Below are 16,787 nucleotides of genomic sequence, written 5' to 3' on the forward strand. Positions count from 1 at the left end.
TAGACAGTATTTCATTTAGCTCATACTAGCCTCAGTATGTAGCCAGCTATGACCTTAAACTGCAGATTTACAGCCTGAGGGCAAGATTGTAGGTGTAGACTGCCTACTTATATTTATATTCAAAGCATGGCTTTGGATCCTTGTTCAACCACCAATCTGGTGAGGTGACCAGTGTGATCTTGGGCTTTGGACAGCCTGCAGGTCTTCTCCTTACTTCCTCTTCTGCTTGAAGGGAGCTTCTTTCTGTGTTCTGTGTGTACCAATCAAGGCCTGGACTTGAGAAGGAAACAGACAAGAGAAGTTGGGTCTTGTTTGATGCAATAGGCAGAGAATGACAGATTTGAGTTCAAACCTAGGCAAGGCTGACTTACAAAATCAGTTTGATGCCTAAAACACACCAGGCATGGTGATGTTCCTGTGATTCTGGCACTGGGAGGAAAAGAGGCAGGAAGAGCTGGAATTCAAGATCATCTGAGGTTACTTAGTAAACCTGAGGCCAGCCTGGGATACATGGCGCCTTGTTTCAAACAAGCACAAATGGGAGGGTATCAATTCTGCTCTGTTAGCAGAGTGGGTTGTTTGCCTAGCATGCCTAAAGCCCCACAGTTTGATCTCTAACATTTGGGAAGTAGATCCAGGATTATAGGGAAGGGTCATTCTGGGGTATTTGAAATCCTATCTCATAAAAACAAAACATTTTAAAACATTTCCAGGCTAGCTAGTACCTCAGCTATATCCAAGTGTTCTGTGTCCTTAATAGGCAACAGTCTATGACCCTTCTTTCTGGTGGTCCTCCCTCTCTCAGCCCCAGACCTCCCTCAGCTAAAGGGTTAATATCAGGCACAGGTCTCTTCTTTGACACTTAGTTACGATTGGTGACCATGCCAATACCTACCTTCAAATAACCTGGGATATCTTCTCTCCCTATCTCACTGAATAAGAACCACAAGACAGTCTGTTGCCTAGTCAACTGGAAGCTTCTTGGGGACAAGGTCTGCGGAGTTGAGGCTCTGTACACGGTCAAGACAGAACAGAGGCCATCTTTGCCTCACCCCCAGCACTGAGCACACAGTGGTCTTAGAATGGGGACAAGTGTTATGTAAAAATTTATTGAGTCATCGCAGGCCTTTCTTTTCCCCCTGTCCAGCATCCCTCTCTACCTGCCAACATCCTGTGTTAGAGGAGCTTGCGGCTGGAGGTGTGACCGTGGGAGAGCTGGCCTGGGAGGGACCCTGCCCAGTCGCTGCTCTGCTCCTGTCTCTTGTCCCCTCCCCCCGCCATGACAGAGACCCGTGAGCCCACTGAGACTGGAGGCTACGCCAGCTTGGAGGAAGATGACGAAGACCTTTCCCCAGGTGAGGTGGCCTTAGAAGTAGCAGTCTTGGCAAAGCTGTCATCCTGGGGTTGGATCTCCTTGGGAAGCTGTGTTGAGGAGTGGCTGCTTGCCTTGCCACCAGCTCTTTTCTGACTAGAAGTCTTGGTCCTGGTGGGAGATGGCTTCCCATGGCGGCTCTTAGGGGTTGCATCTTGGGTGGGTTCTCTGTCCTCTATGGAGGTTCTAGATTGGCTGAGGGATCTATCCCTGCTGGGGGTTCTAGAGTGCCCATGCTGGTTCTCCTTGCTGGAGATTCTGGATCTGCTCCGTGCTCTCTTCTTGATGGGAGTTTGAGACCGGCTATGGGCTGTGTCTGTGCTGGGACTTCTAGACTGGCTGCTCTCACTCTCAGGACTGGACATTCTAGACCGCCTATGACCCTTCTTCTTGGTGGTTCTTGAGCGGCTGTGAGCTCTCTCCTTGGTACTTCTGGACCGGCTGTGACTTTTTTCCTCACTAGAGGTCCTAGACCATACTTGGTTTCTTTCCCTTCTTGGATGTATCCTTGGGCTGTAACTTCTCTCCTGGCTGTGGTGGCTTGCTCGGTCTTGTCTCATCTGGGTGGGTGTGCCCCTCCGGGTACGACTTCTTGCCCTACTACGATTTCTCTTCCAGCCATAACTTCTCTCCTGGCTCTGGGTCCTCTTGTGACTGCGACTTCTTGACCTTCTGGGGGTTCTAGAGCGGCTGTGACTTCGGGTCCTACTAGGGGTCCTAGAGCGGCTGAGGCTTTGGGTCCTGCTGTGGCTTCTGGCCTGCTTGTGCTTGATCGTGCTTGACATGTGAGTCAGATCAGTCAGGGTGTAAATCTCTTGTTCCCTGTTGGGGGAAGTCAACTGGCTGTAGCTCCTGGCTCTCCTGGATGCCACCGGAGACTTAAAGCTCGTAAAGACTGTCCTACTTGGGCTGTAGCTCTTGGCCCTGTTGGACATTGCAGGTAGCCTAGAGCCTGCATGCTCAGTGTCTAAGGCTCCATGCTGCTTGGGGCTCTTTGCCCTGTGCCTGTTTCTAAGCCAGTTGTCACTCCTTTCACGGGTACTGCTTCTATGTCGGCTATAACTCTTACCTCGGCTTTGTTTGCGGTGGGAAGTAGGGGTCCTTGCTTTCTTGGCCACACCTGATTTGGCAGAATGGTTTCTCTTCCTGTTAGGAGTGCTAGCCCTGTTCGGGGATGTCTTGAAGCTCTGGCTTCCCCTTTTGCTTGGCGTTCGCCCCCGGCTGTGTGTGTCTCTCTGCTGATACTGTCCCATAACTCCAGTCTTGCCTCCCTTCCTGCCCGTGCTGGCTTTCCTGGCCTTGGTGTCAGTGCTCACCTGACTGGATGTCCTTGTCTTGCTGTGGCCTTGGGACCTGCTGCTGGGCCGAGTTGAAGGGGCCGTCTTAGTACCTGTTGCTCTGGTAGACTTAGAACTGCCAGGGTTCATAAGCAAGTTAGGGGACTTAGGGTGCACTGAGGAACTGTTGGGCACAGATGCTTTGGTGGTCTTCAAGGTGGCTGGAGATGTGGGAGCCGTGGGAGCCGCAGGAGCTGCGGTGGGCTTTGAGGGCCCAGTGACTGCCAGAGCTGTAGGGGCGGCGGGAACCGCGGGAGCCGCCACGGTAGGCTTTGAGGGCCCAGTGGATGCTGGAGCCATGCTGCGCTTGAAGGATCTCTTTGATGGAGAGTGCATGGCGGGTGCAAAGGGGCTAAATGCCTGGAAGTCATGGTGAACATGCAAGATTTGGTAGCCAGGGACAACCACCAGATGGATTGTCACAAGCAACTCCGTGAAGTCATAGTGGGTCCCTGAAGCACTGGTGAGGTCAGACTTGAGAGAAGGTGGGGGGGGAGGGTGACTCTGGCTTAAGGCTGGAGACTATTAGCAATATTCGCAAGTGGAATTAACTAGATCCACGTAGACTAAGCAGACTAAGCTCAGCAGAGCTGAAAAGTGGAGCTGGGCTCAGCAAGGGCCTGCCTTGAGTCTTCAGGCCTAGGTGATGGATGTTATTGCGTGGGTGGGCAGAGTAGGGGAGCCCAAAGAGACACTGACAGCCTTAAAGGCCAGGGAGGCTTCATAGAGAAAATGACACTGACCTGGGCCTCACAAAGTAGCTAGAGCTGCTGGTAGAATGGAGAACGGCCCTCACGCAAGAGAGGCCTGGAGGGGAGAGTTCAGAGCCTGGGCTCACCATCAGTTGTGATCCACTTGTTCTCTGCTAGACACGGGGTGAGAACTCCAAGGTCAAGTCTGCCCTTAAGGAGTTCCTGGGCTGATGAGGGGGACATACTGGGGACCCAGAAGGCCACAGGCTCTAGAGAGTGATGGGAGCAGCAATAGCCAGGGCCACCAAAGCAGTGGTAGTCAAAGAGGAATGCCTGTGCTGGGTCCTGAAGCCAGGATAGGAAGGGCCAAGGGGACATAGTGTAGGACAGTTGCAGAGGGTCCCGTAGGCCTTAGACAATGTCTGTAGGAGGTGAGAGGGTCATAGCATGGGTCAAGGACAATGCAGCAGTCTTGAGATGGGGAAAACCACATTGACATGCAGCACTTGCTCTGGACTTGGGGAGGGGTCTGGGCATGTGTTATCACAGCCCCAGGGCTCAAATGGGGACAGTGGGAGGGCAGTAGAAAAGATGAGTGGCTATCTAGGATGAAGTGGTCTAGGGTGGCTCACCAAAGAGGGAGCTTTGCCCTGGGGCCTAAAGGGAAAGGCAGGGCTGAACACCCGTAGCAGAGGGGCCACCATGTGGGGGTCCAGTATCCACCCTATAGATGTGTGGGTGGCCCAGGGTCCTAGATATCAGGGCCACCACCCAAGCCATCCCCTCTCTTGGGGACAAGAAGAAATATAAGCAATTGTTGTGCAGTTGATTGGACTGCAAGAGAAACCTAAGGCAGGGTGAGGGCAGCACGGGAGGGCTGCTGGGAACCAGGGCCCAGTGCTGTCTTGCGCAGAGCCAAAGACAGGATTGGAGCTTGGTCTGCAGAAAAGGAAGCAAAGGCCATGGGGGGTGGGTTGGGGGCACCCCTGTGGCACTGAGGTAGCAAGGAGCCTGTGGAGATGGTGAGGGCGGGTGAGAAGGGGCCCCTGAGCACCTGTTGCCCCTGTGGAGATATGAGCAGGGCAGAAACACCCTCACTGTGAGCTGCAGAGGGAGATTGCTTCTGCAGCCCAGTGGGTGCTTCCAGCTGGCCGTTTCCAGTGTGGCTGAAGCAAGCAAGCACCCTGGGGACTGCAAGCTCCCTTGACCGTGGAGACCCCAGCCCTGCGCGTGACCCACAGCAGCTGCTCATGTCCTCCTCACTTCACATTTTCTCATGTAAAAGCTTTTGTTAGTTTATTTCTTGATTTAGTGAAAGTGAGTACACTCTCATGGTATCAGGAAGGGAGGTCACAGGACAAGTATTGAGAGTTGGTTCTGTCCCTCTGCTCTGTGGGTCCTGGGAATCAAACTGAGGTTGTCAGGTTTAGCAGCAAGCACCTTTACCACTGAGCTATCTTGCCAGCCCTTGATCATGTTTTTACTTTATTTTACTTTTTATTAGTTTATTTATTTATTTTGGTTTTTCAAGACAGGGTTTCTCTGTGTGGCCCTGGCTGTTCTGGAACTCACTCTGTAGACCAGGCTGGCCTCAAACTCAGAAATCTGCCTGCCTCTGCCTCCCAAGTGCTGGGGCTAAAGGTGTGCGTCACCACTGCCTGGCTCTTAATCATGTTTTTAAATCCAAATTCATCTATATGTACTTTTATGTCCTGAAATTACAGTTGCGCATCTGTACTTCAAATTGAGCATTTTAGTTGACTTGCATATTGAAATGGGAATTATCTGTAATACCAGCACTTAGAGGCTGAGGCGGCGTGATGAGTTGACAGTCAGTGAGGGATACAAGCACAGACACAGGTGTGCGCATACGTGCACACACACATACACACAGATACACACACACATACACATAGACACACACACACATGTTCTGTCTCAAAAAAGAAAAGTCGGGTATAGTGGTACTGGTCTGTAATCCAGCTTTTGAGAGGTGAAGGCAGGAAGATCAGAAGTTCAAGCCTAGGCTACACGAGAACCTGCCTTCAAAAAACAAAACCAAACAAACAAAAGTGCTGAAGAGAATGCTGGCTGTGGAGGTATGAATACGGGAGTTTGGATTCCCTAGCCCCCAAATAAAGGCATAGTGTGTATGTAGAGTGGTCTCTGCACCTGGACTGCCACGCTGGAAGGCACAGACAGGCCTGTCAGAGTGGTAAAGTTGCTGAGCTCCGGATTCAGTGAGAGAACCCATCTAAAAAATGAGATGGCAAATGATTAAGGAAATCACAGGCATTGACACCAAACCAACCAAAGCCGAACTGCATGTCTACTGCTTAGCTGCCTAATTCTGATGTTTGTCTTTCTGGGATGGTCTAGGCGGGGCCATTGCCAGCGTTTGCTTTCTGTGATAGACCGTGTGACCGCAGGTGAGAGCCGTGGCCACGTTGGTCCAGGTGTTGCTGTAAGCATCGGGTGAGCACACGTGCACTGTCTTTGTCGTCCACCTCATCCTGATGCCCATCTGTCTGATTTATTTTGAGACAGGATCTCATTCTCTCTAAGCCAGAGCTTGCAGTGATTCTCCTGCTTCAGCCTCCTGGATACTGTCATTACAGGTTACAGATGCAGCTCTCAACAGAGAGTCACTTGCTAGATGTGTAGATACATTACATCTGTGTTGTGCCAAGCTGCCCTGCCCGCACAGTGAGCTTCAATGGGGCTCGGGGGCAGTTGGACACAGCCCTGATGCCATGTCTCTCCTACCTGCCCCAACAGGCCCGGAGCATTCTTCTGACTCTGAATACACTCTTTCAGAGCCCGACTCTGAGGAGGAGGAGGAGGAAGAGGAAGAGGAGACCACTGATGACCCCGAATATGACCCTGGCTATAAGGTGAAACAGCGCATAGGTGGGGGCAGAGGTGGCCCATCCCGCCGAGCCCCCCGAGCGACCCAGCCTGCTGGCCCACCTACACAGCCCTGCCAGCTCTGTGGCCGATCAGCGCTGGGAGAGGCCCCACCGGGTACCCCACCTTGCCGACTCTGCTGCCCTGCAACAGCAACCCAAGAAGCCCGAGCCCCTGAGAGCAGGGCTCTTGGAGAGGAAGAGGAGGAACCGTCTTACACTGGGGAAAATCGGCCAGCAGGGCGGGATGTGGATGACGATGAGGAGGAGGGGGGCACCTACCATTGTACGGAGTGTGAGGACTCCTTTGACAACCTCGGGGAGCTGCATGGCCACTTCATGCTGCATGCCCGGGGCGAGGTGTAGGCAGGGCCAGCAGAGAGCTGGTAGAGGGGTAGGGGGAGCAGGGCTGAGGAAGCTGGATTCGGGGCTGGGGTCCCTCCCATCCATGTTGTCTTAGCAGTAGATATTTGAAGGGCCAAATAAAAGCCAGATTCTGTGTGCTGGCCCCGAGTGTGTTTGAGTTGCGTGAGTGTGACTGAGTGTGCTGTACACCAGCATCCGTCTGCTTCCACCCCCGGTGTGCTGAGATTACTGCCATGCACTGCCCTGACCAAGTTTATGTGCTGCTGGGGATTGAACCCAGGGCTTTGAACATGTTACCCAAGCACTCTTGTCAACTGAGCCACAACCCAGCACGTTTTGTTTGGCTTAGAGACAAGGTTTTGTTGGCTTTGAACTTGTTTCTCTTGCTTCAGCCCTAGAATCACAGATACAAAGCTACTCCATACTTAGCTAGGAGTTCTGGGGTTCAGGCCACCCATGAAGCTTGAAACCACCCCCATTGATCTGTGCAGTCAAGAGCCAGGCAGGCTTAGGCCACTTCCCCCCACAGTGCCTCTGTTGGAAAGTCAGTTGTGTGGTGGTAGTCAGCTGCAGACCTGGGATGGGCTAGCTAGCCAAGCCCCTCAGAGCAGATTGTGGTTTGCTGGGGTCACGTAGGCCTCAAGTATTCTGCCACCACATCACTGGTCCCTCCTACAAAGAGGAGTACCATTAGCATGGTAGGCAGCTCCCCCTGTTCTTCCTAGGTGTCTAGTGTCTAACCCAGGGCTGTATGCATATGGAGTCAGAGTCCAGGGGCGATGTGCTCCCAATAGCCGTTTCCCAGCACTGTGGCACTGCCTTGATTTGCATGACATCTCCCAGAACTGGATATGGAGCGAATAGTTTTGAGTACCTCCCTGTGTTAAGTGTAGTAAAGTGCACCATTAAATAAGATTTATGTGTGTAGTGACCTAGGAGGCCACAAGAGGGCGTCAGATTCCCTGGAATTGGAGTTACAGCCATTGGTTTCAGTGTAAGAGCAGCAGGCACTTTAAGCCATCTCTCCAGCTCCCTACATATCAGATGATACCTTCATCTTTATAGAACTGGCATGGACCCTGTGGGGGTGGACACTGAAGATACAGTAACAGAAATGCTGTGTAGGCCGGGCAGTGGTGGCGCACGCCTTTAATCTCAGCACTTGGGAGGCAGAGGCAGGCAGATTTCTGAGTTTGAGGCCAGCCTGGTCTACAGAGTGAGTTCCAGGACCACCAGGGTGAAACAGAGAAACCCTGTCTCGAAAAACAAACAAAAAGAAAAAAAAGAAAAAAGAAAAAGAAAAAAAATGAAAGAAAAAAAAAAGATGGTGTGTAGAAAAAAACCAAGAGAAGGGTAAAGAGGGTAAAGGGTAGTAGGAGGTGCCTTAGTCACTGTCCTATTGCTGTGAAGACACCATGACCAAGGTGACGCTTCTAAAAGAAAGCATGTCATTGTAGGCTGGCTTTCAGCTTCTGAGGTCTAGTCCATTGCCATTATAGGGAGCGTGGTGGCAGGCATGGTGCTGCAGAAGGAGGTGGTAGCCACACCCTGATCTTCAGCCAGAAAGAGACAGACACTGGGCTTGGCACAAGGCATGAACCCTCAAAGCCCACCCCAGTAACACATTTCCTCCCACAAAGGCCACACCTCCAGATGATTCTAATTTTTGTTTTGTTTTGTTTTGTTTTGTTTTTTGTTTTTTCGAGACAGGGTTTCTCTGTGTAGTCCTGGCTGTCCTGGAACTCAACTCTGTAGACCAGGCTGGCCTCGAACTCAGAAATCCGCCTGCCTCTGCTTCCCAAGTGCTGGGATTAAAGGCGTGCGCCACCACCACCCGGCGTAATTTTTTTTTTTTAAACAGTGCTACTCCCTGGTGACTTAAGCATTCAAAGCTATGAATGAGCCTGTGGAGGCCATTCTTACTCAAAGCACCCCAGAGGGGTATAAGTTTAAATCTCATAATCCTGCCTAGGAGGAGGCAGTTGTGCATGGGAGTGAACTGTTCTCAAGAGTGGACAAGGCAAGAGGGAAGGCAGGAATGACTGCCAGGGATTACGACAGGGTGCCCAGGGTTGAGGATAGCAGTCGGCCCCACCCACTACAGATGTGGAACCCTCAGTGTTCTGAGGCCACATGTGGTGATTCTGTTTCATGACGAATGCTTAGAATCCCAGCACTCTGAAGGGCACAACAGGTTATTGAGAGTTCAAGGCCAGCCTTGACTTAGAGAGTGATATCCCTTTCGCAACAGACACACACTCGCGCTCGCACACGAAAGGAAAGAAAGGAAACCAGGCTTCTGCTTTGAGATAGGAAATAAGGATTCGTAGAAGCCTGGCACCAAAGCTGCTTTGAAAATAGCAGGCTGATTATAATGATAGCTACCATTTACCAAGCACTTTCTGTTGCCAAGCTCTGCTCTGAGACGCTCTCCACGCGTTGTGTTATCATAGCAGCTTGGCAGCTAGGAGCCTCTAGGAATAGGACCCTAATTACCACAGCAGCATCCCGAGGCCCGAGCGCACAGTGGACGAGGCCTGGCTCATTGCATCTTGTGAAGACTGTGGGAGTGTGGGTGCTGGGCTCACTCAGCTGATTCATTGAGCCTCTCTGAGAGGGCACGGGCTGCCCAGGAAGCTGGGGATACAGCTGTGAGTGGGAGAACAGAGAGGAGGTTGGCTTTTTGTTTTGAGACACGGTCTTGTGTGTCCAGGCTCTCCTCAAACAGCTCTGGAGCGGGTTTTCCTGCCTTCATCTCATTGGTTTGTGAGGTTCTGCAGATGGACCTAGCCCCACTCACACTTCACAAGCACTACCAGCAGGCCCTGGGGGTTGCATCGTGATGGGGAGACTGTAAGCAGAGCACGTATTTAGATAAACCATACAAAATATGGGACCGGGGCCTGGTGACAGCAGTCCTGCCACCCCAGCATTCTGGAGGCCGAGAGACAGGAGTTGAAAGCCAACCTGGGCTACAGAATGAGATAGAGAGGGTGAATGCTCTAGGGATGGACGCACACAGCAGGCGAGTGAGAATGAGAAGCAGGAGGAGCAGGCTCGGGGATGGCTGTGAGGACTGAGGTTTCGGGTGGGGGCTGCTTGGGATGCTTGTGCAGGTGGTGGGGAGGCAAGGGGGTGCTGAGTGACAGCAGGGAGAGAACAGAGGGCCAGGCGGTTTCAGTACCAGCAGTTGAACCCAGGGTCCCATACACAGTGGGCAAATTCTCTCCCACTGAGCTACATCCCTAGTACCCAAAAGGCTGAGTTTTACAGACAGACATTTATTTTATTTTTGTTATTTTAAGACAGAGTCTCACAGCCCATTCTGGCCTCAAACATACTGGATTGCCATTGTGAGTTGCTGATCTCCCTGTATCACCTCAGCGCTGGGGCCACAGGTATGACCCTCCCCCGGCCCCACCCCACTTCTACCTTCATGCAGCATTGGGAACTGAACCCAGAACTTAGCTCATGCTGGGTCATCACTGACTGAGCTGCATCTCCAGCCCATTTGGGAACATTTTATAACTGCTACAGCAGAGGTATAGAGGTTGAACTGATGGAAGTTCCATGGCCACTAGTAGGCAGAGCACACATTCTGACTGCTGAGTGGTGCTTCACAGAATGGGTCTGGTCTGCAGGAGCTACTAACGAACTTCACACCATCATAGGAAAGGTGAGAATACAGAAAAGACAGAGAGATCAGGCCTCCTTTGAAAATGGAGATCTCTAAAAAAAAAAAAAAATTTAGCTGGGCAGTGGTGGCGCACGCCTTTGATCCAGCACTTGGGAGGCAGAGGCAGGTAGATTTCTGAGTTCAAGACCAGCCTGGTCAACAGAGTGAGTTCCAGGACAGCCAGGGCTACACAGAGAAACCCTGTCTTGAAAAACAAAAAAGAAGAAAAAAAGAAAATGGATGGTGGCTTGGTGTCTTTAATCCCAGCACTCAGGAGGCAGAGGCAGGTACATCTCCAAGTTCAAGGCCAGCCTGGTCTACAGAGTGAGTGCCGTGGACCGGGTTTCTGTGGGGACCCCTTATTCCGCAGGGTGATGAAAACTCTGGCCTGGTGAGCAAGGAATTTGGCGGGTGATAAATAGAGTCGACACAAAGAAGTGTGGGATCTGAATGTATTTCTCAAAAATGGCATGAGACTTTTACAGTCATTGCAAAAAAGAAATGAAAAATCTGGCAGCTCAGTAGTGAAGATACATCTGAGGTCACCTGAAACACACTGGGTCTAAAACAGCAGCCATCTCCTCTGGACTGGTGCAGCACCTCCAGGCTCTGAGCCATGTGGCCCAGCCGGAGTGGGGGGGGGTTGCTGTGGGTGCGCCAGCCAGGAGGATAGAGGCTTGAAGTTCATGAATCTCCAGTCTTCAATGCTGACTGCTGCACACTGTCTCTCACAAGGCTCAAGGTCCCGCCCATCCTTAGTAAAACACCCACTATTCTAATCTTCTGGGCTAGTAGAGACTGTCTCTTGCTAATTCCTAGGAGTGGTTCAGCTTCAGTATTCGACTGAGAATAAGGATTCTACTTGACCTTGCCCTGGGATAAGTCTCCCATTCTGTAAACTTCAATGCCCTACCCACAATGTCGGAGGCAATTAGTCTGGATGGGTAACATTCTTTACGAAATTCTAAGCCAGGGTTTGGCTAAAATGTTAGAACATTGGTAAAAGTCAGAGAGAAATGTCCAATTTTGTCTAGCTATTAGTGAATCATATCTTGGTGGGCACCTAACATTTGTGTTTGTGAGGACATATCTGGGCTACCTTTGAGTTAGGGAATGCCAAGGAGACTGGCTTCCATGAAACTTTTGCCTCATAAACTGCTGTCACGCAAAAACCCGGTCCGCGGCAAGTGAGTTCCAGGACAAAGAGAAAACCTGTCTGGGAAAATTAAAAAAACGAACAAACAAACAAAAAAACGGGTGGTGGTGGCACACGCCTTTAATCCCAGCACTTGGGAGGCAGAGGCAGGTGGATTTCTGAGTTCCAGGCCAGCCTGGTCTACAGAGTGAGTTCCAGGACAGCCAAGGTTACACAGAGAAACCCTGTCTGGGAAAAACCAAAAAAAAAAAAAAGAAAAAAAGAAAAGAAAAGAAAAAGGAGAAGAAGGAAGGAAGGGAAAAAGGAAAGGGGGAGGGGAGGGAAAGGAGAAGAAAGGAAATGGAAATGGAGTTCTAGACTGCCAAACCCAGTCTAATGGCCAGGATCTTGACAGAGTCAAGAAGAGGGCATCTCCCATGAACGAAGCCTTTGTTGCCTGCTTCCATCACCTCTGGATGCTCCAGGCTCAGCAAAGGAGCTTTGCATTTTAAATTAGGCTGTGCAGATGATATCTAATGGGAAAGTGGCTCCCTCACTGGGAGCCTGACCTCAGGAATGGGGTTCAGTGCCTCATCAGTAGCTTATACTTGCCTGCTAGCTTCCAGTTCCAGGGACCTGAGGCCTCGCCTGGCCTCCCTTGCCTCCCCCCCCCCCCCCCACGGTATACATAATTGAGAATCTTTGAGTTCCATTTCTGTCTGTCTGGACAACTGGCAGGAGATAGTTCTCTCCACTGTGTACTCCACGGATCAGACTTCGGTCATCAGGCTTGACAAGCACTTAGTCTGCTGAGCCATCTTGCAACCAAAACTGTATTTTTGGTAACCCGTTGCAAGCTCATACACTAAAGTCTTTTATAATTTATTTTATTTAAGTTTTTGTGCATTGGTGTTTTACCTCCATGCATATCCATGTAAGGATGTCAGATTCCCTGGAACTGGAATTACAGACAGCCGTAAGCTGCCATGTGGGTGCTGGGAATTGAACCTAGGCCCTCCAGAAGAGTAGCTAGTGCTCTTAACCACTGAGCCATCTCCAGCCCCCAAAGTATCTTTTAAAAACTCACTCTTCCATAACTAATTATTGATGCTGAGCATCCTAGGACTGGCAACAACTTGATGCTCATGAGAAGGGGATGGTATCCTGGTCCATTTATCCTGCCATAACAAATTGCCTGGGGCTGGGTACTTAATAGAGAAGGTAAGTTTACTACAGTTCTGGAGACTGGGTCATTCAAGGTGAAGGTGTGACGGGCTTCCATGCCAGAGGACTGTATCCTCTCCCCAATGTCTTCCTGATGTGTACCCACTGACACGCAAGATTGAAAGACAGATGGCCACATTTGGCCCTGGAGCTGTCGGTAGACTCCGTTGCTGAGTTTGATGAGGCCTCTCAAGGGATGGAAGCTGACTGGCTCACTTTCAGCCTGTGGCTAGCCGTGAGCCTGTGGAGGAGCAGAGTCAGTTGTGTCACGTGACCAGGAGCAGAATGTCTGCTCTTGGGGTTTTGGTAGTGTATCCAGGCCTAGCAACAGCAGGGTGGTGCCACTCACCTTGAGGGTGGGCAGAGTTTTCACCCTTAATGTTTTCTGGAATCAGCTTCCCAGGGACACCAGTGTTGTACTGTACAGTTCTAGGCTTCTCCTCAACGCTGTCAGGGTGTGAATCAGATCAGCCATCACTAGTAGGCTTAGATTTTGCAAAATCTACTTTAATTAAGGTTCTTTAATGCTTCTACCTCCTTTCTAGCTCACCTATCAGAGTTAGGGGAAAAAGAAAGGTTAATAGGAAAGGGGGCCTGTGGGGGCTGTGTACCTGTTTAGAAGTAGTTCTTTGGGGAGATCCCAATCCTTGTTTTCAGGATATGGGCAGTCCAGTCCAAAACATGGAACAGGAGCCCGTAATAGCAGTTCAGTCTAATTGGTAAATACCAGACACAAATCAGTAGCAGCTGCTCGATTTAGAAGAAAAACCTCAAGGCTCCACGGAATCTGGAGAAGCGGCAAGAAGCAGCTGGAATATCATGAGAAGTTCTTTGGCAAGTTATTCTCTATGAAGTCAGGACAAGCAACTCAGTGCAAGGTGAACCAAGGCAAGAGCCTCGTCACTCTGTGGGGTTATATTTATTTTCTTCCAAAGCATCACACATCCTCTCCTGTGTCTGCTTCAGCAAAACATCCCATGATACAACTCTCCAAAGGAACTAGACATTTCCACTTCAGTCATCCTTCCTCCAGGGCAGCGGTTCTCGGCCTTCCCAACACCTTGACCTGTAATACAGTTCCTTGTTTTATGGTGACCTCCAACCATAAAATTATCTCTGCTGCTTCTTAACTGTGATTCTGCTGCTACTATTAGTCATAATGTTAATATCTGTGTTTCCAGTGGTCTTAGGTGACCCGTATGAAAAGGCTGTCATTCGCCCCTCAAGGAGTTGTGACCCGCAAGTTGAGACCCACTGCTCTAAAGGGTCCTCTACTCAGTATTGTTACACTGGGTCTCAGAGTCCTAGCAAGTGAGCACTGGGGGACATGATACCCGTGACCATAGCACATAGATAACTGATCCAGGCCCAGTGTGTCCCATGCCTGACCTGCCTGTCACCAGACTGCATTCGAAACAGTGGAAAGCTCTGCAGCTGGTCAGGAGTGGCTCAGGGACTGAATAGGAGTGCATCCTGGGGGGGCTAGGCCATGGGATGTGGGCAGCAGTGCTCAGGTGTTTGAACCTGGAAGAGGAGGAGTGGGGCCTGGTGAAGCAGGAGGGTCCAAAGTTTACTGGCAGTCTGGGCAACTTACAGCTCAGTATCTAAGAGTACTTTTTTCTTTTCTTTCTTCTTTTTTTTTTTTTTGGTTTTTCAAGACAGGGTTTCTCTGTGTAGCCTTGGCTGTCCTGGAACTCACTCTGTAGACCAGGCTGGCCTCGAACTCAGAAATCCGCCTGCCTCTGCTTCCCAAGTGCTGGGATTAAAGGTGTGCGCCACCACTGCCCGACACTAAGAGTACTTTTGAAGAAGTCCTGGGTTTGGTTCCCAGAACCAACATCATAGCTCACAATTACTTTTAACTCTACTCACAGAGAATCCGATGCTCTCCACTGGCCCCTACAGGTACCAGGCATGCATGTGGTACCTATGAAAGCAAAATACCCTGGGCTGTACAAATGGCTCAACAGTTAAGCTGCATCTCTAGAGATCCTGAGTTCATTCCCAGCACCCACATGGTAACTCACACTGTCTATAATGATATCTGATGCCCTCTTCTAGTGTTTAGACATTGTGTGCAAACAGCGATGGTACCCCAATCCCAGTGGACGCTGTGACCACCTTGAGTCCTTCACCCTCTGCTCTCACATGTATTCAGGGAAGTCTCTTGCCCCTCTCCTATTCTGTACCCATATACATTAAATTATTAGTATTGTTAATAATAATAATAATAATAATAATAATAATAGCAAAATACCACACACATAAAATTGAAAAAAAAAATCTTATAGAAAGTAAAAAATGGCTTCTCTGGCATCCTCAGTGGTTGACCAGAATCCACAGTAAGAGGCTGGGGGCTGACTCAGTGGTAGAGTGTTTGGCTTAACACAGCCAAGGTCTGGTCTGTTTTTTTTCTTTTTCCTTTTTTTTTTTAAGATTTATTTATTATATATAATTACACTGTAGCTGTCTTAAGACACACCAGAAGAGGGCATCAGATCTCATTACAGATGGTTGTGAACCACCATGTGGTTGCTGGGATTTGAACTCAGGACCTCTGGAAGAGCAGTCAGTGCTCTTAACTGGTGAGCCATCTCTCCAGCCCCTGGTCTGTTTCTTAGAATAGCCAAAACAAAAGATCACTCAGAAATCTGCTTGTCAGGAACTTGTTCCAGTCCAGCAGAGATGGTGATGATAGTGATGTCACACACCTTTAATCCCAGCCCTTGGGAGGCAGAGGCAGGCAGATATCCTGAATTAAAGGCCAGCCTGGTCTACATAGCAAGTTCTAGGACAGCCAGGGCTAAGTGGCAAATCCCTGTCTTTAAAAAACAAATAAAAACTTCTCTGTTCTAATGTTGGGGTGACTGAGCAGGAATTTGGGGTGAGGACAAGTCCTTCGCAGCTGCTGAAGACACTGCCAGTTGGCTCCTGCTTCCACTTCAAGAGCTGCACAGTGGCATTTGTACTCAGTACAGAGAAGTGCTAGAGTTCTAATGTTGCTGGAGAGGTGGGCTACCCCAATCCCAGTGGTCGCCGTGACCACCTCGAGTCCTTCACCCTCTGCTCTCACAGCCAGGCAGGCGAGTCTCTTGCCCCTCTCCTATTCTGTACTCACCTCAAACTCAGAACTGGAGGAAGCCTGGCAGAGTTTGCGGAAAGCCCCAGCAGCATCGAGCCTCTGGAAGGGTGGTCTCTAAAGCCCTCAGTCGACACGGCTAAAGACTGTCAAGAGCACACGTAGAACCTGCATCCTACACACTCTCTTAACGGGGTGAGGCAGTGGCGGTTGGAGGCAAAATATTTCTTGTCCCTAGGCACTTGAATTCAAGTATAAGGAACATTTCCTCCAAAACCGTGACTCCAGGCCCTGGGGAGTCCTGCAGAGGGACTACAGTAAAAGGCAGAGCAAGCTGAGCAGACTGGGACTTCTCTTAGGAGGTGGCAAATGTTGAGACCAAAGTAACAGTGAGGCTCTTTGCAGGGACCCATGGTCTCTGCACTGCAATGGGACGAAGTGCAAAGGTCCTGGGGCAGATGCCAACCTAGCATTTGTGGTTAGAAAATACTGAGCACGCAGCTGGGAAGGAGGCGACTGCTGATCCTTGTGAGGAAAGTTTCCAGATGCCATTGGCGGATGCCAGTGAGGCCATTGGGTGGACTGTGGGCTGATAGAGTGTGGTCTGTAGTGGAGACTGGAAGGTGGGTGTGCTAGGAAGGGGAGCAGCCAGAAGTCAGGGTATGACTGCATGAGAGTTTGCTAGTCTTAAGAACACAGTAGATAGAGTCCAGAGCTCACTGATACAGTGGCAGTGCAACTGGCCAGACACCACAGAAGTCACAGCAACCCATTTTACGCTTCTTGGCATCCAGTGGCTGTAGCTGATGCCTGGTTGTTGTGATGTCTGTGCTCTCTGGACAGCTGCACTGCCACCACATGGGTGAGCTCTGCTCTCTACTGTGTTCTGACATCTGGCAAAGGAGCGCTAGGCTTACCCTGCCACGCATCTGTCCACACCAGCCTGAGGTGGCAGTTTTCATGTGAGAATCGCTGTCCAGACTCAAGTAGGTCTGAGAAA

At 50.4% G+C, this 16,787-nt stretch overlaps 2 protein-coding genes across 6 annotated transcripts in view; one reads left to right on the plus strand and one right to left on the minus strand.

The window, feature by feature from the left end:
- Positions 1 to 6,825, plus strand: part of Znf428 (zinc finger protein 428) — an 8,712-nt gene extending 1,887 nt beyond the window's left edge. Inside the window, exons 2-3 of one of the 5 annotated variants that reach the window (XM_031385657.1) lie at positions 1,148 to 1,355; positions 6,180 to 6,824. In XM_031385657.1, the coding sequence (XP_031241517.1) occupies positions 1,280 to 1,355; positions 6,180 to 6,673 (570 nt within the window). In that variant the 5' untranslated portion in view covers positions 1,148 to 1,279 and the 3' untranslated portion in view covers positions 6,674 to 6,824. Of the gene's footprint in view, positions 1 to 1,124; positions 1,356 to 6,179 lie in introns of all 5 variants that reach the window. The other 4 variants (XM_031385661.1, XM_031385658.1, XM_031385659.1 and 1 more) reach the window with 4 other exon arrangements.
- On the minus strand, positions 1,084 to 3,086 carry Srrm5 (serine/arginine repetitive matrix 5). Its single transcript, XM_031385656.1, has one exon. The coding sequence runs from the start codon at positions 3,043 to 3,045 to the stop codon at positions 1,315 to 1,317; it is 1,731 nt and encodes a 576-aa protein (XP_031241516.1). The 5' UTR covers positions 3,046 to 3,086; the 3' UTR covers positions 1,084 to 1,314.
- Positions 6,826 to 16,787: the final 9,962 nt, after the last annotated feature.

This window comes from Mastomys coucha, unplaced genomic scaffold (genome assembly GCF_008632895.1).
Source record: "Mastomys coucha isolate ucsf_1 unplaced genomic scaffold, UCSF_Mcou_1 pScaffold21, whole genome shotgun sequence".
Lineage (NCBI taxonomy): Eukaryota > Metazoa > Chordata > Mammalia > Rodentia > Muridae > Mastomys > Mastomys coucha.